The sequence below is a fragment of the Lithobates pipiens genome, unplaced genomic scaffold, assembly GCF_037356315.1.
Source record: "Lithobates pipiens isolate NorthernLeopardFrog02 unplaced genomic scaffold, aLitPip1_a1.2 Scaffold_10, whole genome shotgun sequence".
NCBI classification, from domain to species: domain Eukaryota; kingdom Metazoa; phylum Chordata; class Amphibia; order Anura; family Ranidae; genus Lithobates; species Lithobates pipiens.
The window spans coordinates 187,576,825-187,598,962 of record NW_027507686.1 but is presented as its reverse complement, the minus strand read 5'-3'; the positions used below and the strand labels follow the sequence as shown (position 1 = coordinate 187,598,962).

Genomic DNA, 22,138 nt, shown 5'->3' with positions numbered 1-22,138 from the left:
CAGTACTGCTTGGACCTTGAAGAAGGGGACATACCCCAAAAGCTTGTCCTGAAAAATTGTATGTTAGGGCAAATAAAAAAAGTATCACGGACAGTACTCAATTTTCTCTATTTGCAAAAAGTAATGTATATCACAAAAATGTATGTGAAGAGGAACTGCAGTCTGCTCACATAATTTGTAATAAAAACATCTTTGCCATTCTGAAGCTTCCCACCAACCACTTTGTATATTATTTTATATACGGTATACTGTGTTTCTGTACTTGCCAAATATGCTGCAGAAATCTCCGTCCACGGAGTTTGGCTGCATCTTTTTAACAGTGGGCCGCCGAAGCTACTGCCTGTTCACCTCCTCAATTTATATAGGCATACAGAGGCACATCTCCAGCTCTGCAGCTCTCATTGGCCTTCTTATGACTCATCCCCCCTCCCTTCCTGGCAAACTCTCATGAGAGTTAGACTGCATTCCCACCTGAGCTTAGCATTTTCAGGCAGAAAGTTGTGCGATTTTTTTTACTGCGATTTTTGTGTAGGTCAAAAGGTTACCAATGAAAAAAAGATGGAAACATTCCAAATCTGCCCGAATTGAGCTAGAAAAAAAGCTCCAGAACTGTTTTGAGCTTGAGGTGTCTGGCTTCTGGCATTTTGGAGTGGAGATGTGAACCATCTCCATATAGAATAATAGATTTTTTTCCCCTCCAGAGTTTTGTAGCTTCAGGCTTCAAGCTACAAAATGCTCAGGTGTGAATGGGAAGTGGCTGTATAAGGTATTTACTGACAGAAAAAAAATGTTTTACTATCCAAAGTTAAAATAACAAAAGGAGAAGATTTTATATTTTATAGATGCAAAGATGAAAAAATGACTGAAGGTCCTCTTTAAGTTAAAAAACAAATAAAAATAAACTACCACGCTTAGCATTGTGAAAATGACTGTTTTTGTTCAGCTGGGAAATTCTAACTATATCCAGCATTTTTAGAAGTTTATAACAAAGTAATTTATGGCCTAATCTCAGAGGTATATCTATGCTTTAACAAAAGTTTTAATGGGCGGTAAATTATCCAATAAACTTCCATGACCATTTTGTAATTTGGGATAAAAGGTGGAAAGGTTGTAATTGGCATGCTTAGTAAAATGGAAATTAGCCTGAATATGTTGTTATAATGTGGCACCTGTAGGATAATATGCTTATATAGTTTTAAAGCAGGCCATACATAATTGTAATCTCGAACTGACCGAGATTCGAACGGTGTATGAGCAGGCTGAATGTATCAAGTTGATTGATCAACTTTGGTAAAACCAGCCTGCTGGGTTTTACCTGCAGTTATTGTTAGCGGGTGCAGCCGCTAGCGATAATCACTGTCTTCTCCCAGCAGAGCTGCTGCTGTATGTGTCCACCATAAGACACATAAAGCCAGAGAACTCCCCCCCCCACATCTGCTCTCTCCTCATTGGTTTACTGGCTGTGATTGACAGCAGTGGGAGCCAATGGGCTCCTGCTGCTGTCTCAGCCAATGAGGAGGGAGAGTCCCCATACAGCCGAAGCAATTATCAATATTGCTGAATCTGAGGGGGGTCAGGTAAAGATCGGGAGGGCTGCTGCACACAGAAGTTTTTTTTTTTTTTACCTTCATGCCTTTAGAACCACTTTAATCTCTGTCATTAGGCCAAGGAGAAATTTCCTTTTCCTTGTAATGTGATCATTCCATTTTGCCTTTAGTAAAGCCCCATTATCTCCAGTAGCAATGTGAACTTGCAATTATAAGATGTCTAGTACTGTCAGTCAGCGCTAACCAGCTTATTCATAGCAGACCGTGTCCATATCCATGAATTATCTCAGATCACAGGCATGGTTTGCAGAAGCAGGTAGAGTAACTTTAGTACGTAGAGCGCTGATCAGCAGTATTGGAAAGCAAATATGGCCAGGAGAATGTCTACAGCAATTGTGGATCGATGTGGTCAAAAAAAAGTCCAGAAAATAATTCAAGAGAGTAATGGGTGTATCCCCATTGTGAATGGCAGCTGAATGCGCCCTACATATTCTGTCTTTGGGAGTTTGAACCTTAGATTTGTCCTTCAGTTATATTGCTAGGAAGACTAGTGTAAATGCATGAGTGGAAGTAATTAGCCTTTAGTAATAAGAGTCTTTAGTTTGAAGAGGCCAAAAAAAAATGTGTCAGTTTTTGAGTTGTGTGCTCAGAACCTTTAGGTTCTTTTGCTTTTGATTGGTTGAGATGACTATATGCAGACTCTAACGCAACTTTATCATCAGATGCAGATAGACTTGAAGGAACAGACCCAGGCCGCAAACCAGGGAGACTTCAGGCTTCTCCTCCTCACTCACAGGCAGGAGATTCCAGTGAGGAACTTTCCACGGTAAGAACTTTACTGTGTATTGGCTTCTGCAATTTGAAGGCTTGTGAGTGTCATTAAAGAACTTTCATTATAATCCACAGTTGGATGCTGTGGGCTGGAAGAGGAGCCAGAGATTGCATGCCAACCTAGAGGAGGCAAATCTTACGGACACTCCCTTGCCCTGGGATAAGAAGGTCAGTAATTCCAAACCTCAAATAAAATGCATAGGGACATTTATGACACATACTGGGTAAAGAAACAGCAGTTTCCATGCTTTACGCCTATCCCTATAGCAATTTGGTAAGTTCATGCTGATAATAATACAACTACATGTCTACTACTTTGCAAACTATGACAAATTGTATATTTCTAGCCAAAGATAGAAACTGCATAATTTTCAGCCTGTGCTATAATTTAATAAATGTTCCTCACTGTGTAAAATACTGTTTATGTTTCTATAAAGTGAATGTGCTCTACCAGGGAAACCGAACAAAGCAGAGTCAAGAGCAGTGATCCATAGCAACCAATCAGGAATGCTTTCCAAAAGGGCTAATCTAGAATCAGTGAACTACTGATGCATGCCAACAAACACTGCAACTGTCCAAGTTTGTTGTCTTATGCACATATGTTGCTTTTTATTTTCTCATATTGCTAGTTACATCAACGGTAGAGTTTAAAATACATTGACAACTTCTTAGCTCGAACCATCTTTTAAAGTCAGGTTTTCAGGATCTGAGACACTGCATGTTTTAGGGTTATTTCCAAACATCCTCACTTAAACCGGAGGTCAACCCTAAAAAGAAAAAATTTACATAAAAATGCTCATCAGAAATGGCTGTTGCTAGGCAGATCGTCCTAATCTGCCACTTCCTACTCCGCTGTGATCTTCATTCTTCTTCTCCTTGCACTGTTTTCTGGGGAATGGGGCACACTGTGTTCTGGGAACTGTGTGTGTCCCAGAACATAGACGACTATTCACAAAGCAATGCACGACTCGCCCATGCGCAGTTGGAAACGGGCATTGAATCCGCAGGGCTCCACCTCCTGTTTCGAATGGCGGCACCAGAACCCGATCCGATGGACAGATTGGCCTCAGGCGGCTGACATCGCAGGCACCCTGGACAGGTAAGTGTGCTTATTAAAAGTCAGTAGCTACAGTATTTGGAGCTGCTGACTTTTAAAAAAAATAAAAATTTAGCCAGACCTCTGCTTTAAGCCACTTTGGTAAGCAGAGCAGGCAGGGTGGAAAAAAATCATTGCTTTTTTTTTATTTATTTTTTTTATTAAAAAAAAATTATTTTAAATCTGAGTTTTTTTTTTTTTTATTTAAATCTGATTTATTTTGATTTTTATCAAATTTATTTAATAAAATTATTTTGGAGTAAAAAAATCTATCTAAAGATATTTTTCTATTTAAGATGCATTAATAATTTAGTTTATTCAGCATGAAATGGAGCACGAGTCTGTATATTCTACAATATTTACATTTTTGGTAAACTCATTCAATGAATCCAAGCTCTGCAAGCTGAGATAACATGCACTGTATTGATGCTTTCGCACAATTTCACAGTAACCATGAGATAAAACGAAGTTCAGTAATATTCCTTTATCCCATTGTTGTTCTAAATAGGAAACCTTCATTTCATTTGCAAATATTAAAATTCTAACTACCAGCAAGAATAAGTGCTTACAATTAAAGAGCGCCTGTCATTTCAGATCCATCATGGCAGCGAATGTTAGTGGGCATCCACTCACCTGCTGCCGCACTTCCCTCACCTTGTTGTGTCACTGCTTCATTAAAGTGAATGCAGGTTTTGGAATGGTGCACTACAGCTGTCCCTAGAGGATGAACTGTATTCTATGAATGCACTTCAAGTCTTCAGTTATGACTGGAGCTTACAGTTTACCTGATTTCAGTGCTGTAAACAGGAAACTGGTTGCTGTAAAACCTCTTTTCTTTGTAGTGCTTTATTAAATCTAGACACGCAAGCATGACAACAGATATTAATAAACAATAATCCCTTAGCAAGATGTTAAAGAGGATTATTTCTGTGTTTGCGTCTAATGATAGTAATCCATAATGCTGATTGATGTGTTGTTGTATTTTGTACAACTTCATGTTTATTACTCCGACTCATTAATCCTTTTTTTTTCTTGTTCTGCACTTGTAATTTTTACTGCTTTTTCTTTTGAATCTTCATCTTTTTTTCTTATTTATTTTCCTTAAATTCTTGCTGTAATTCCTTGGTGATGGTAATCAGTTTATTTACATTAGCAGTGTGTGGGCCTTAAGCCCAGGCAACATAAATCCATGCTACTTTAGACCCCTTTCACACTGAAGCGTTGCTAATACATCCGCTAAAGTGTCGGTTGTTTTTGCAGTGCTTTAGTGGCACTTTTTGGGCCCAAGCGGGTCACTTTTTTAACCTTTGACCTTAAAAGAAAAACAAAAAAGACCAGTTTTGCTGCGTTTTTAAGGCACTTTGGAAGCGATGCCCATTTGTTGCAATTTTTTACAGCACTCCAAACACACTCCAAAGATGCTGCTTGCAGGACTTTTTCTACCACCCAGCAAGCGCACCACCCCAGTATGAAAGCACCCATTCAAATGAATGGGAGCCAGTTTTCAAGAGGAAGTAAATGATGGGGTTGTTTCCCTGCAAAGGTAAAGCATAATGGGCTACTGTGCATTGCATAGTAGCCCATTATGTGTCACTTACCTGACACAGGAGCCAGCGATGTCACCGCTGTCCCCTCTTCCATGGAGCGTCCATCTTCTTTCTGGGTATTGTGGCTCCGGCGCTGTGATTGGCCAGAGCCGCAATGACGTCTCTCCCGCACATGCGCACAGGAGCCGCCACTAACGGCATATGGCCGTTAGCAGCGGCATGCTCAGTGCGCCTGTGCACCGCTGTCTATGGCGCATGCGCCATACACAGCGGTGCCTGTCTTTTTGCAACTATCTCCCACACCGTATAGGTTTAGGAGATATTTCTTGGACCTAGAAGTAAGCCTTAGTCTAGGCTTACCTGCAGGTCAAAGTGGTTTGTAAGGGTTTAAAACCACTTTAAGGTGCTAATTTTAGCGCTAAAATGCCTGGAAACTGCCTGAAAGGGGTCTTAGAATGGTGGCTCTGCTTTTAAAAGCATAATGCCCTCTGTTGGACCCCCATCTAACTCTCCTACTAACTTTGTTTCTGTACGTGGAAGTGAAACAAGGTGCTTTGTAGGGAACTGTGAGGGTGTATCAGTCTTCCATGAAGTTTATATTTGGTACCCTACAAGTATAGTCCAAATAATATTTTTTAAATGTTGATTCCACCTAGAAGTGCTAGCTTTTATGGGTGGGCTTGGTTCATATCTATGCAGGCACAACAGTGCGCATGAAATTTTACGCATTGCATATAGGGCAGCCTATTTATTTCAGTGGGTTGCCCTACATGCAGAAGTTGCACAAAAGAAGTGCCGGACTAGTATATCACAACATCTAATTCTGTGTCTGCAGTGAATGTTCAAACCTTAATACCATAAATCTTGTTGGATTTTTTATTTTTATTTTTTGTTTTTTACTCCAGGAGTATATGAGTTTGGAAATTCTTGAGAAACGCTTCATTCGAACCCTTTCGATTTTAGTAGACTGAAATGCACTGGAGCGTTTAATCGACTAAAATACAACTAAAACTATTCAGATGACTAAAACTAAAATGGCATTTTAGTCAAGGCTATGACTAAATAGAAATGTAACGTCTAAATTAACACTGCTGTGCTGAAAACCGCCCCCCTTCTTTTTTGTTTTGTTTTGTTTTTCTTAACTATGCCACTCCAAAACACATACGGTAGTACTTCCATACCATGTGCTTTGTCACACACGTTCGCAAAGTGCATTGAAGTGCCGCTAAAAATTATTGACTTGAACTGCACAATTTAGCAAAGTCTCCAGGAAGCAATTGAAACATTAAATATTTTATTACATGTAAACGCTGGAGCATTAAAGTGTGCACTGTGGTCTAGTTGCTTTTGGTCTTTTAACTGGTATTCACATGTAAGAATCAAATTTTTCTGTACATAGTCTCTGGGCCGTCCTTATAAATTACAGCATCTGTCCTTTAGTTATGTATACCTCAAATAATCCATCATACAGTATTGTTGGTTCCTTGTGTCCATGCAGATAAAGCAGCATTATGCTTTTTTGCAAGCAGTTCAGAGGATCTCTGTTGCCTAAAATGTTGCTGAATTACCCAACCCCCCCCCCCCCCCCATAAAAGAATCTTTCACTGAGCTTATAGCCTGGAAACACTGTCTCTGTCAGTAACAAACACACGTTTACCTGGTTTATCTTAAATTTTACATAGATTTCCAAAAATTGCAATTTGAGCAGGGCTTTCACTGTTCCTCTGAACTGGCAATCTGTTTTTAATGATTTCGTAATCTGCAGCCTCTTATCCTAGACAGTACAGTTCCCTGCATGCAGCGCCTATTGGAGACTGAAATGGGTGTGTATGACTCTTTACTTTTCCAAATAATCTGAGGTTTACATTTTTAGATTGAGATTGCCAAGATTGTGCATAATTTGTACAGCTGTTTGTCTGCATGCTTTCAGATGGGTGGTACTAGGAACTATCTGGACTGTATATCTGCAGGTTTAGTACAAGCTTAGCAGGAAATTCTGTGAAAATTAGAGTCATAGTGTGCTTATTTTTTATATCTTCTGTCTATTTAAATGGTACTGGAGCTTACTTATATTTTCCCTTTTTTCTTCCCTCCCCCCCCTTGCAGAATAAAGGCAAAGTCAACCTCCATGTGTTTGAGGACTGGTGTGGTGGGTCTGTGTTGCACCTCAAGACAAACCTACATTTCCCCCTGTATCCTCATGTAAGTTTATTTAACTTTTTATCATTATTCATAGTGATGCACCGAATTTACGGCCACCGAAAATTATTGGTCGAAAATAGGGTTTTCAGCATTGTGCCGAAAGAAAAAAGTGCCAATATTGGCTGCCAAAAAAGCCTGCAATTTTGCATCAATTTTACTTATGGTGTGTTTTTCATAATCAAAACGCAACAGAGGTGCATTTCAACTGGGAGTTGCATTTTTGGTGCTTTTGTTTTTTGTTTTTCTGACCAAAAATGCAGCAGGCAGGATTTTTAACATTGCATCAAAAGGTACCGATAATCTTTTTTTTTTTTTCATTTTGTTGCACCACTAATTAATCACTTCTTTCCAGTGCCTCACTCTGTGATAATGTGATGCTCTACCTTTCTACAGATGCGGACCACTGTTACCAAACTGGCTGTTTCACCCAAGTGGAAGAACTATGGCCTCAGAATTTTTGGGTATCTACACCCCTTTAAGGATGGTGAGCATGCCCACTAAAATGTTATACTGTAAACCCTTGAACATGCATTCCCATAATCTTGTTGCAAAGCCATCTTTTAAAGTAGAATTCTGATCTTTATCTAACTAGTCCTAAAAATGCTCCTCCCCCCAGAGATGGGGGACTTGAGTCACATGACTTGACTTAAGTCAGACTTGAGTCACCTTTTTGAGGACTTGCGACTTGCTTGACTGAATTCAATAAATGACTCAACTTGACTTTGACTTGTCACTACTGATTTACGACTTGACTTTGACTTGGGCTATATGACTTGCAATGACTTGGCAAGTTGGCACCATAACAATACCACCACTGACACTACCCCTAACCTTAACCACCACTAACACTCTAACCGCAAGCCGCCGTCTGCGCATCTGATCAGCGTGTCATGCAGACAGACAGCAGACATTGCAGTGTTCAAAAGCCGCGCCTCCTCGTCTGTGATAGGCGGAACACTCAATTTCACAGCAGGCAGTGTTCAGCCTATCACAGACATCCTCTCATCCTCATCTGTGTTATGAGGATGAGCAGATGTCCGTGATAGGCGAAACACTGAATGCTGGGAAATTGAGTGTTCCGCCTATCACAGACGAGGAGGAGGCGCGGCTTTTGAATACGGGATGCCGCCGATCAGGTACACGGCTGCCTGACCATGATGTTTATAATATAATATACTGTATAATTATATATATAGTAATTTAATATATAATAATATATATATAAAACTAGTGAGAAGAAATTTAACATATAAATAAGTAATATATATACTAGTGAGAAGTAATTTCCTTGTTCCTCATCCCTGCCATTTTTATATGGACAACCACCTCTACATATCCTCTTCTTTAATAGAGAAGATATCTTGTCAATACTTGGTTTAGTATATTGTATATGCATAGTATATTTTTATATAGTATGTTTTTTAATTCTGCTGTAGTACAATGCACAATAAAAAATAAAGCCCACATCTTTGGTTCAAAAAGAATCTCACTCAGAATTGTCCATTAGGTCACTTGTTTTACATATGTAAAACATTTTGTTTTTATATGAAACTTGTACAAAAGTGCTAGCTGATGCAATCATAGTGATTATCATACTGACCTGCACTGTAATTAAATGTTATTTTATCAGGGCATAATGCGGAGGATACAACTACCACTGACTATAAATGTATAGGGTGCTATTTACAAAGTATATTGAAACCCTAAAACTGATCCATTGCACACCCCCATATCTGGCATTTTAAGTGGCTATTCTCATCACCATTCAAGTGTCCAGATGTTGGCATTGTGTCCACTGATTTAGATGTTAAAATACTTTGTTATTAGTTTGAAGTTCAAACTTTGAACTTAGTTATTTTCCCCCTCAGCAAGGACTACATTTTTTCAGGCTTGTTGGCCATTTAATTGCTGAGTGATCTGCTCCTTGTCTGCTGTTTGGGCATTCAAAGTGTTTCTTTAATATGCCAAGAAAAAAGCACAAAGCAGTTTTGTTAATGTTGAAAATAAAACAAAACCTTTCCTGAACACTGACTTTTAACTCATTTAAAGGTGGAAATGGGGTAGATCAGTATTTTGACTTGATTTGTGACTTGACCAAAATAAATGACTTGACTTCTAGCAGGGACTCGACTTGACTTGCTTGCTTTTCGCCACAGTAACTTGGGACTTGCTTGAGACTTGAAGGTTAAGACTTGAGACTTGCTTGTGACTTGCACATGTGTGACTTACTCCCATGTCTGCCTCCCCCTCCTAACACCTATTCTGAGTAACTTGTTTAAGACCCCTTTCACACTGAGGGCGTTTTGCAGGCGCTATAGTGTTAAAAATTGCGCTTGCAATCCACCCTCAAACAGCTGCTCCATTGTCTCCAGTGTGAAAGGCCGCGGGCTTCCACACTGGAGTGGTGCGCTGGCAAGGCGTCAGGAAAAGTCCTGCCAGCAACTTCTGAGGAGCGGTATACACACCGCTCCGTTGAAATCAATGGGGAAGCTCAGCTATACCACCGGCAAAACGCCGCTATTGCACGCGGTTTTAACCCTTTCTCAGCCGCTAGTGGGGGTTAAAATTGCCCCGCTAACAGGCGTTTATGCCTGGGAGCAGGGATTTCACTGATAGGCTCCTAATGCAGGCCATACACGGTCGAATTTCGAAGGAATTTTCTTTTCAAAAATCAGAAAATTCGTTTTTTCTGTGATCCGATGATGCCACCATTGATTTTCGAAATTCGGCCGACCCAACCTTAAATTTCACCTCATGTTGCTACAGAAAAGAATTTTCTTGGCTGGGAATCTTCTTTTATCTCCGTACATTTTCTTTTCTTATTACGTTTCTCGCACGATTCTCCCATCATTGATTAGAAAATCGTTTGTTTTTCTAAAAATTTCCAACATGTCCGATTCCTCAAATTTTATTTCCGCACGAAAATCGGCTGTTGCTGCAGCCCACTAATGGTGCGAAATTCATACGAAAATTCTTAGATACGATTTTCGAAAGAAAATTATTTCGAAATTCGAACCGTGTATGGCCGGCATAAGTCCTATCTGTTGTCAGCAATGCCTCCTCTCCCTTGCAGGTGTGTGTGTATATATAGTATATATATATATATATATATATATATATATATATATATATATATATATATATATATTCTCAACAAAATACATTTACATTTTTGGTTGTAGCATGACAAATTGTGGAAGTTCCAAGGGGTATGAATACTTTTTCAAGGCACTGTGTGTGTGTGTGTGTGTGTGTGTGTGTGTGTGTGTGTGTGTGTGTTACATACCCGTTAGAATTTATGATTTCTTGGCCATTTTTTAGAAAATATGAATGATAACATAAAAACATTTATTTCACTCATGGTTAGTGTTTGGCTGAAGCCATTTTATTTTTTAGTTTTTGCTAGTGTCCTAGGAGGTTGGAGATTTTTTTCTTCAGCACTTCTAAGAAAATTTTAACTGTTTTTGCTAGCTTTTTTTACTTCGAGAAGACATTCACCTCACCAAGGCAAGAACTATATCAGTCATTCTATGTATGACATTTCTTAATCCTTTTAGGATAAGGTTGAGGCTTAGGGCCTCCCCACTTGGACCAGCTCTGGTCTTCCTTCTACCAAGACACGGTTCTAGATTTCTGTATCTGATACTAGTTTATGTTCTTTCTCCTTGTTGACCAAATTTCGGGTGTCTTTTCCTTTTGGGCAAATTGTTGTTTGTTCTACCCTTCTGGCTGGATCAGGTTGGCTACCTTCCCGCTTATGGTTTTTGGTTTGATGTTTTCTCCCAGCTCAAAAAACTCCTTTCTGGTTATGTGACCATTATTCTTGTTCCTCAGGCATTAGACATATCTCCCATCTTTCTCCTTTCGGTCTTGTTTTCATGTTTGCCTTACTAGGTAGTGGTTTAGCCTTATCCAACATCAGATTTGAGGGGTTGATCCCTCTGACAGCTTTTGAACTGCAGGAAGTCTTGTTCTTGCTCCTTGGGGTTGCAAGCAAGTGTAAATGTCTAAATCATCAAGGATTGGACCTCCAAAAGGATTATATAGTTTGCCTTTTGGAGTTAAAAGTCCTAATCTTAGATGATGCAGCAGTCTCTCATTCATACTTACTGTTTTAGCACTTCTCTTTTGAGTACTCTATCCAGAGCTTTGGTATAGGCATGCACAGTCCGGGCTATCATCCCCTGCTAAATAGGAGGATTTGTGGTCAGATGGCAATCCTGGAAATAGTCCAGAATGTATTTTGCAGTGTCTGGGATCCCCTTCATTCATATGTAATAATATTTTGCTTGTGTTTGCTGACACTTTAATGAGAGGTCTCATTTGAAGAATCTAATAAGAAAATCTTAACATCACAAAAAAACACTCTAATGTTTCAGAGCAGGGATATGCAATTAGTGGACCTCCAGCTGTTGCAAAACTACAAGTCCCATCATGCCTCTGCCTCCAGGTGTCATGCTTGTGGCTGTCAGAGTCTCGCTATGCCTCATGGGATTTGTAGTTCTGCAAAAGCTGGAGGTCTGCTAATTGCATATCCCTGATTTAGAGAATAGAAGAATTAGTCGGTTTATCTAGATGGGCCAAAAGGTTTGATTTGCCCAAAACTGAATCAAGCCTTTAAGTAGATTCCAACATGGTGACTTACCCATTTCCCCATATGATCACATCCCTGATCCCTATTAATACAGTCTCTATAGTCTACATCAGAAAGGGGGGGCCACTGTTCATAATAGACATGGCAGGTAGTAACCCATTCAAATGGTCTTCTCTCCCTATAATCTGCTCAAAAAAATACATATGTCAGTTTTCTGTTGACTGAGGCTGCTCAAGATCCAGAATTGTGAGGTGCTACCAGAGCAGGAATAGAAAATCTTCCAGTGGAAATACTTGTTCTGTTGACAGCTGTGAAAGAGAAGTTTTTGTTTACTTTGGAGAAATTTCCTCTCATTTCCTTTGAAAATAAAGTGAAGGCAAATCTCATGGGCTCCCATGACACACAGACGGCAAAAAAATAAAAACTGATGAGTTTTAGCCATGCGGCTGGAATTTTCGAACCATAGCAGAAAGTAATGCACTTTTTTTCTTAAATAAAGGTCTTTGCTAAGTGTTTTTTTTTTCTTCAGATTTGTGAATTCAGCTCAACTTGTTCTAATTATCACATGTCTTAGACAGATGACCCCAGCTCAGTGGGCAGTGGCTCAGCTGGGCGTAAATGAGATTTCAGCATGGCTAAAAGCAATTTGCTGCTAATAGTAGCCACCTACACTGGTAATCATTCAGTCAGTATTTGTAGAAGGGGGTCAGCTTATTTCAGTTGGTACAGGTTTAATTTAAAACATCTAGAGAGTGCATGGTTATGGACAGACAAAAAGAGTTCAACTGCCCATAGGACTTTTAACTGAGGTTTATCAATGACAAGCTAAAATTAAATAGCCTTTTATTAATAAACAATAAATGAAAAATCTTGTTGGAATTTTTTGGCTTAAAAAATTAGAAGCTGATTTATCTATTGTTAATATGTTCAACGTACCAAGTAATGTTATTACAAATTTGTAATTTAATTCACATAACTATCCCATTTCATTGCTTATAAAACCATTTAATTCAAGTAGATATACATAGAGGCACATCTCAAATCTTAACATATTTCATGAATACTCACTTCATGAGGAGGGGATGCTACTGACACGGTATTTTATGAAGTAGAGACATAAAAGTAAATGATAGTAATGATATTGCATGTGTTTGACAAGATGATGATGTCAAACCGTGATGACAACTATTAAAGACAAGATAGCAACCCATAGTAATGTCTTAAAAACACACACACTGACAAATCGGCTTCAAATATGTCAAAAGGCAATGCTTCAGGGTGGAAACCACTAAGGATGCCGGGTTAAGGACATTATTATACACAGTGGGGTTGAGCTTCTAAAACTGGAGAGTACAAAATCTGGTGCAGCTCTGCATAGAAATCAGCTTCCAGGTCTTATTGAACAAGCTGAAGTTACAAGCTGATTGGCTACCATGCACAGCTGCACCAGAGTGTGGATGTGAACTCCTATATACAATTCCCTCTTGGACTGTACAGGAGTGAAGGGAAATCTGCCTGACAACATTAAAATGGAACTAAACCCTCTTTTCCTTTACCGCTGAAGAAGCTACCAGGGGTTTTTAACTATATGGCGGTTATCTTCAAAAGTCAGCTGAAAAAATGTGTCACTTTTTTCTTTTCTTTTTTTAAGGATCCTTGCAGCGGTGAGTTAAAAGTATTAAAATGATTTCTGTCCTGCTCAGTGGGGCAAACCATTAATTCTGTTCTGCTGGAGTGTGGGTTCAAAAGTTTCAGGACACATACATACACACACACGCCATGGGCATACAGTATGTATGTGTGTGTGGGTAGTATTTGTAGTGGTAGCCCTCTGATACTGCTTGTATTGTGGTGATCTTGTAGACATTAGAACTTATAAACTAGCAGATAGGGGTCAATAACCAAACAGCCTATTCACGTATAATCCATCCCGTGCCACAGGGGCTCATTAGCATATTTGAAGAATTTGGAAAATAAAGTAACTATCGGGCTTTATCAGAAAATTATGGTTTTAAGTGATTTGGGACATATTTGCAGAACATCTGACCTCACTAGCTTCATGTTTATTCTGGCTTTCTAACTTATTTCCTGGCATGTTTTCAATATCAAGGAAAGCCAGGCAATTAGCCTTTTTTGATTGAGGTCAGCAATAGCAGCTCACATGTATTTCTCATTTCCATAGGTTGTCCTTTTGTAAGAAGTTGCCAAATCCTAAATTACATTTTACCAGTTATAAAATAAACTTATAGTAATTTATATTAGATGTCTAAATAGCAAGCAAAACAGCAAATAGTAAATGAAAATGCAAAATTACGCATGCAATTGAAGGCACAAGAAAACACACACAAAAATGCACTTATAATGTATAGGAAACCACGCAAGTGTGGGATGGGCACTGCTGGTATGGGGGGCCTCTCCTAGCGGTCACCCATGCTATCTCCAGATTGCTTTAGAATTGGGCTATCCCTCAACAGACACACTTTGACTTCCCCAATGGTATTTGTACAGGGGCTGGGGCTGTGAGCAGTAGGGATGTACAGACTGTTGTGCGCATGGAGCTATCTGATGATGCTCATTACCAGGTCATGCATGTCAGGGAGCAGGCAGATGATGTGGCACAAGTATCTTTAAGTGGGCTGTAGGGAGCACAAATATGGAATGTAACATGTAACATCTCTCCTCTATAAAGCGCCGTACACAGGGGCCAAATATCAGCCGAAATCAGCAGGTATAGTAGAAACTGGCTGACATTTGGCCCGTGTGTACAGGTCCTTGTTTAACAGAAGCTGATCTTACAACCGACTTCTGTCAAACAAGTGTGCTGTAAAATCAGCATTCCAGCAGCTCTGGCAGTCAAGGGCTTTGAACGCTGACTAGTGTGCTCTGGCGGGTGTGGGGGCGGTAAGTCCCCCTGTCAAAACATAATAGTGGGGAGAATCAAATAGTTAGTACAGAGACCATCTCACAAGCTGCTCAGTTTTTTTTTTCCATACTGCCAGGCTTAATTCTTCAGTCTTCAACAACCTATATAGCATGTTTAAAGACTTTGACCATCACTTGCAGCATGCCCATAGTCCTGAACAGTCTCCTGTTGTCTGCAATGTCTGACACCCTTTTGTAGCATTACATTTACTGCATGCTATTTGTGACCCTTTGGTGATATTGGGGAAACACTTGAGGCCCCAGCGTCAAGAAAGAGAGTTGACCACTGCTGGCCCAAGGGCATAATTGGATTGTACCATGATTTGAAACACACTTCTCAGCTATAAAGCCTCACCTTGAGAGCTGAAAATTTGAGATATGCGAGTGACTGGTGTAGATTGCAGAACACCATCTCCTGCCTGAGCTGCTGGAGGAAACTGATCTGTCTATCACCATCTAGGGAAGAAGATATCTCCGCTCCTAGGCCTCCGATCTTTAAAGCTGACATTTATCATGCTGCAGCTTTAACAATGCACACGTATCCTTTTTCTTGAGCCTGCAGGTCAGCTTTAATAAATAACATAATTTAGGGTGAGCCTTGACATTACCTCACTGATGTATTCCATTTTTTTATATTGATCTATTATAGAACCTTACAGTCAGCTTATTTTGTGTCTGCATGCCCAGCCTTATACAATTATTGCAGTCTCTTCCCTCCTCTGTGACATTGTTCAATTTTGATAATGTGTTCCATTTTTTTTTTTATATAAGGATGAAGCATATATAAATAATTCATTCTTATCTTGCAACTTTGTTCCCTGCACTCATCAGCATTTTTAGTATTATCTTCTTCTGTATCCGGCCTGTCTCTGTCTCAGGTGATTACCAGTTTGCTGTGGCATCAGAAGATAACTCAGAATTTTGGCTTAGCACCGAGGAAAGTCCATCCAGTGCCCAGCTAATAGCCTACGTTGGAAGGGTGAGTTATGATAAATGAAAAAAGAAGAGTAGAAAGTTTCTGCTCTTTGGCAAAGTTGAATCCATACCTTGTTTTCCACATTCTACTGGTAGCTTGGAGTTAAATTTGTCCTTCGATTACAAATTGCCAAAAACATATTCCTGCAAATATATCTTTGTTAAGGTCTTTGGGATTAGATAACAACACAGTGCGAATAGCAGTACTGTGAAATAGCCCGTTGCACTAGCCAGCCTTGTTGAAATTACAGTTTTCTAGCAATCGTGCTGATCCAGAGGTTTTGATACTTTCTGAGGCATCAACCTGGAACAGGTATGCAGATCAGGACTATATAATCTTTTTTGCAGTTCAATTACTGAGGACTGGCCTTGAGAAAGTGTATTAAAAGCTAAACCATAGTACAGTAGACCTTATGCTGTTTTTAAAATAACTTCAGGATTTCCATACTTTTTTTCCCTGACCTTCTTTTCCAGTCTGACATTATCAAACTCTGATGAAGGTGACCTTGGAACCCCTAAAATGTGCTGGCCATAGGCCCTTTCACACTGATCAGTTTTTGAACAGTTTTTCAGTTTAGAAGAAAAATGTTTTTCAGTAAAAAAAAAAAAAAAAAGCTGAAGAAAAATGCATCCCTTTACATCCTATGGATCTCTGGTCAGTTGCGTTTTTTGTAGCTTTCACACTGCTCCATCCCACAAATATAGACTCTTCTGCCTGTTTTAACAGAAAAATCTGTGTAAAAGGGCCCTGGCATGCACCAAAAATGCAGCAAGCAGGACTTTTAAAAAGGCAACTGGAACACAACTGACCAGTGTGAAGAGTTCCATAGGATTTAAAGGGATGCATTTTTCTTCAGCTTTTTTATTTTTTTTACTGAAAAACTGATAAAAACTGATCAGTATGAAAGGGCCTTGAGGTTCCATTCACACCTGAGCGATCTGCAGTGACAGCTGCTGCCGCTCGTGTTTTTAATTTTTTGGAGCGGCAGCATTCATTTGGATTGACCTCCCTCCACTCCAAAAGAAGCTCATGTACCTAATCTTAGCACAGAGCCAGGAGCATTGCAGTCCTGATTTTTGGTAAGACAAATTGCATCACAATCGCCCTGCGTTTGGGGTGCCATTAAGAAATAACGGCATTGCAAATGCGTTCTGTGCTTTGCCATGATTCTGGAATCGCAGGCACAACGCAGCGATTCCGCCCGCCATCCAGCGCTCTTAGGTGTGAATTGAGCCTAACTGTGCTGATTAACCTGCCTGGCGGTATTCCCGAGTCTGGCTTGGGGTGGAATTTCAGTACCACTAGCGGTAACCCCAAGCCAGACTCTGGATCGCATTGCAGGATACAGGGAGACTTACTTACCTTGTCCCCTGGATCCTGCGATGTCCTCCCTGCTGTGTGTGCGAGCTCCTCCGCTCGATTCACACAGTGCCCGAGTGCCGCTGAGCTCCGTTCCCTGAGACGTTATGGGAGCGGAGATCGGCGCCAAATTAAAAAAAGTAAAAACACATACAGTATACTGTAATCTGTAAGATTACAGTACTGTATAAAAAAAAAAAAAAATACACATCCCCTTTGTCCCTAGTGGTCTGACCAGTGCCCTGCATGCACTTTTATATTATAAATGCTGTTTTTTCTGCCTGGAATTTGGAGATTATCCATAGCAACCAAAAAGTGTCCCTTTATGTCAAAAGGGATTTTAGATCCGCTAGAAAACAGCGATAATAAATTAGAATCACTTGCAGAATTGAGCGATAGCGATTTGTGGGGAGATCGTCATCAAACACTAAATCTAATGACAGCGACAATTCTGCAAATGAGCAAATTTCAGTGTTTTTGGATTTGATTACATTATTGAATCATTTTTATTATTATTTGTTATAATTATTTATAGTTATTTATTATATTATAAACTTTATCAGACCCGGGATGTCTACTAGACTCTGGTTTGAACAGATTTAAGAGAGTTATTTCTAAGAATTGCAGTATTTTAATATAAAATGCCAAATTTCCATGCAAAATAATTGTACCGCTTTCAGCACCTAAAATCAGAAATAATCGTACCGCCAGGGAGATTAAGAACTGGCCTTATGACTGATGCAAGCGATAGGTAGGCAACTATTATAAGCAAAGCCCCATCTTTCTCTCACTTTTACAGTCACTCTTATTTGGGATTTTGTGGATGTGCAGCCATTGGTAGATACGAATATACGAATTGTAAGACTGCAGACATAGAACACACAGAACAGCATTATTCATTACAATTAAGATTTGGTTTGCACTGCTGCAATATGATTTTGATCTGACTTTCAATGCGATTTTTGTAGTGCTACTTGGATGCAACTCTAATAAGGTTTGTAAACTCTGTGGGGCCAAATTTAAGCTGGAATTGCACCAAAGTACCAAAGTAGTATAGGAACCTTTTCCAAACTCTCTCCAGGCTAAAGTGCATTGATGTGAACAGATGACATAGAAAATAACGTTATTTCCCTTGTTATGGCATTCTGTGCAACTCAAGTACCATCAGAAACGTACTAGTGTGAAACAGGCCTTAATGGAGTTTTTATCATTGCTTGGAGTTTTTGTATAGCATGTTTACCAATTACTCCTAAAATGGGTAAAAAAAGTTCTAAAAATACATTTATTTACATTTCACATTTCAGGTTGGTTCGGAGTGGACAGCTCCAGGGGAATTTACAAAGTTTAGTTCTCAGATGTCTAAGTCTTTCAGGTAAAGAAGAATGATTAATGTAATGTATATGTAAAATATGTAATTTGGGCTACATTCTTAAAGGATTGAATGTGACATTCACTAGCCATTGTTTGGTAAATCGTTGACTTCATTTTAAATTTGTTTCCGGCAAAGTTTACCTGCACAGTCGCCAAATTGAGCAACATTTACCAACTGTTCTCTGGGGTTTGGTGGAGCCTAATGTAGTCATCTTGTTTATTACCTGAAGAATGTGACATTCACTGCCCTCATGCCATTGTGAGCTGTAATTCTAAAGGTCTGCAGAATATTGGTCCTTTGGCAATGATAGAGATGTGCCTCCAATATCCAATAATTTTTATAACACTTTTAAGGAGGAGATGAAAGGGAATAAAAGTTTCTTGGTTGTTAAAAGCTTGATTTGGTTTCGGCTGAAACTCTCTTATTTTTTTTTCATTAAGTTTATGGTATCCCAACATTTCTTTTCTGATGTGTGTCTGTTTTACCATGTACTAAAGCATCATGTTTTCTTTGCATTGCTTCCTTTGTGTGAAGCCACACACACATAGCGTTTTGCTTTTAGGCCAAAAAGTTAAATATTACATATTACATATTTGCTGTGTCCCTCACATGGCTTCTCGCAAACTGCAAACAGAACTTCTTATGGCTTTCTTTCAACAATGTCTTTCTTCTTGCCACTCTTCCATAAAGGCCAGATTTGTGGAGTGTTCTACTAATAGTTGTCCTGTGGACAGATTCTCCCACCTGAGCTGTGGATCTCTGCAGCTCCTCCAGAGTTACCATGGGCATCTTGGCTGCTTCTCTGATTAATGCTCTTTTTGCCCGGCCTGTCAGTTTAGGTGGACGACCATGTCTTGGTAGGTTTGCAGTTGTGCCATACTCTTTCTTTTTTCGGATGATGGATTGAACAGTGCTCTGCGAGATGTTCAAAGCTTGGGATATTTTTTTTAGAACCTAACCCTGCTTTAAACTAGACTTCTCCACACCTTTATCCCTTACCTGTTTGGTGTGTTCCTTGACCTTCGTGATGCTGTTTGTTCACTAAGGTTCTCTAACAAACCTCTGAGGGCTGCACAGAACTGCTGTATTTTTACTGAGATTAAATTACACACAGGTGGACTCTATTTACTAATTAAGTGACTTCTAAAGGCAATTGGTTACACTAGATTTTAGTTAGGGGTATCAGAGTTAAGGGGGGCTGAATACAAATGCACGCCACACTTTTCACATATTTATTTGTAAACATTTTTGAAAACCAGTTACCATTTTCCTTCCACTTTACTATTATGTTCCACTTTGTGTTGGTCTATCACAAAACATCCCACTAAAATACATTTACGTTTTTGGTTGTAACATGACCAAATGTGGAAAACTTCAAGGGGTGTGAATACTTTTTCAAGGCACTGTATATAGTATCTCACAAAAGTGAGTACACCCTTACATGTACACCTCACAAATTGCTGTGTTTTGAGAAAAGATAGAATAAAAGATTGACAAAAATGTGAGGGGTGTACTCACGTTTGTGAGATAGAGTGTATGTGTGTGTGTGTATATATATATGTATGTATGTGTTTGTAAAGCATCTTGCATTTTTGAAATGTTACTCATGACTGCATATGTTATGATGCAGCATGTATTGACCTGTCAGCAGAGAATAGATAACCGCAGTGATTGCATTGCTTTACCAGCACTTTCTTCATTTTGATCTGCCTAACTCAAGACTGTACAAGGATGGTGAAAAAAAAAGCATGTGTCTATATGAGAACAACTAAATATAATGGGTGAGCTGCTAAAGGGGAAGAGCATTTATACTGCACAATCAGTGTGACACTGCAGCTATCCCACGCCAGTTCTAGAACTGGCCATAGATGGGTTGTTTTTTTGTTTTGATCAGCCAGGCAGTCGATCAAGTGAAATTTCTAATATTCTCTTTACTGGGAACAGCCATAGATGGATCGAAATTTGGTTGCTCCCTGCTGATCCAGCCCAATTTTGAACCATCCATGGCCAGCTTAAAGTGTTTCCTAAACCCGCAACAGTAAAATCAGTCTGTAGATGCAGTAGAGCATGCTTGTTATACTCATTGTGGAACCTAAAGGGTTAATCCTCTGCAGTGTGTGAAAAGGCGGTTTGATGTTGTCTTCTCTGATCCTCCCCTTCTTCCACAGCCTTCTTCCCAGCCCATCTCCTGCTAGAACAGAGCCTTGGTGGGCAATCTGCACATTGTCCAGTTCAGTTTGGTGTGTATTGCTAGAGAGTTTTTTTTTCTTGGGGGGGGGGGGGGGTGCATGTGATCAGCACAGGGCCAATCAGCACTGTCCAGGCAGAGGGTCAGAGGTAATGCAGCCTCATAAGACAGTCAGAGTAGAATGAAAACTCCTACCAGCTTTAACCAATGCTCGGCTGGCCACTGATAGAATTCACAAGACTGCTATATACTGCTGAGAAAAGGTATTTAGCAGCTTATATTCACTAAAATAATTGCATTTCCATGTTCTGTGTACTATGGGAGCCCAAATATAGTGAATGCAGGGTCCTGGGTTTTGTAACGCTTTAAAACCATTGTTCATTCAGCTCTTGGTCTCCTAGTAATGGAGAACGGTGACTGTCAGTCATTACTCTCCACTCTTGATTCTCCATTCGGCAATGGCCCACTACCAGCTGAATCTGGATCACAGGAAAACAAAAGTAAATATACTTCTGTGACCCAAAAAGACAAGTATGAAGCCTGGGTTTATAGGCTTCACCCCCTGCTCCTCAGTTTGCACACTCTGAGGATACCATTTCAGTCCATGTTGGCAGGAAAGGATGTAAGTGATGGGCATAACATGCTCCACTGTTGAGGACTGAAAACCTCTTTTTTGTGTCAGAATTTTTTTTTTTCTTTTTTTACACAAAAGTAATTGGGAATCTGAAAAGACACCCAATAACTTTTACAAAACTTTTTTTGCCTCAAACTGAAGCCAATTCATCTCTAATGCCACCCAAAAAAGGGGGTATGTCAGCCCCATTTTCAGAAAATAATAAAGTAAAAATGATAAAAAAAACTACACCCATAATACTAGTTGTAAAAACACATGTAAGTATATTTTATTGTCCTAAAGCTGCACTGTAATGTGTGTTAGGTGTTCCCACACACATTACAGGTAAAATCATTTTTAAAGTCTTTAGTTTAAGCCTAGGTTCACACTTGTGCGAACACAGATATCGCATGTGATTCGGACCTGCACTTCGGTGCCGATCACATGCAATGTCTGTGGCTGAACTCGCATTGGATTCGCAGGAAAATAGTGCAGTGTGAACTGCCTGAGGGAGAGATGCGATGCGGGAACCTGGAGCTGGAATCTTTGCATATATGTGAACCTAAGCTAAATCTCAACTGACGAGGCAGAAAATTTTAAATGCATCTTGTTTTTACAGTTTGGATATTTTCACTGTTTTGCAAAGATATAAGGCCCCTTTCACACGGGCGGACCGTATGTCCATTTTCATCCATCTGTTTTCGGATGAAAAACGGACATACATGAATCCCTATGGGATAGCGGATGTCAGCGGATGAACATCCAATGACATTAGTCTCCGCTATGATCCGAAACTGATGACGGAGGAAAACCCTATTTTTCCATCCGTCTGCAGATTGGATTGGATGAAGACAGACAGGCGTTCCGTTTTCATCCGATCCTCCCCATAGA

The 22,138-nt window shown here is 39.7% G+C and overlaps 1 protein-coding gene across 1 annotated transcript in view; it reads left to right on the top strand.

Moving 5' to 3' along the window:
• The window catches only part of B4GALNT4 (beta-1,4-N-acetyl-galactosaminyltransferase 4), a 141,014-nt gene that overhangs the window by 49,819 nt on the left and 69,057 nt on the right, over positions 1-22,138 (top strand). Inside the window, exons 3-8 of the mRNA XM_077460740.1 lie at positions 2,270-2,373; positions 2,454-2,546; positions 7,128-7,223; positions 7,617-7,707; positions 15,618-15,718; positions 18,379-18,446. Of these exons, the coding sequence (XP_077316866.1) occupies positions 2,270-2,373; positions 2,454-2,546; positions 7,128-7,223; positions 7,617-7,707; positions 15,618-15,718; positions 18,379-18,446 (553 nt within the window). The remainder of the gene's footprint in view (positions 1-2,269; positions 2,374-2,453; positions 2,547-7,127; positions 7,224-7,616; positions 7,708-15,617; positions 15,719-18,378; positions 18,447-22,138) is intronic.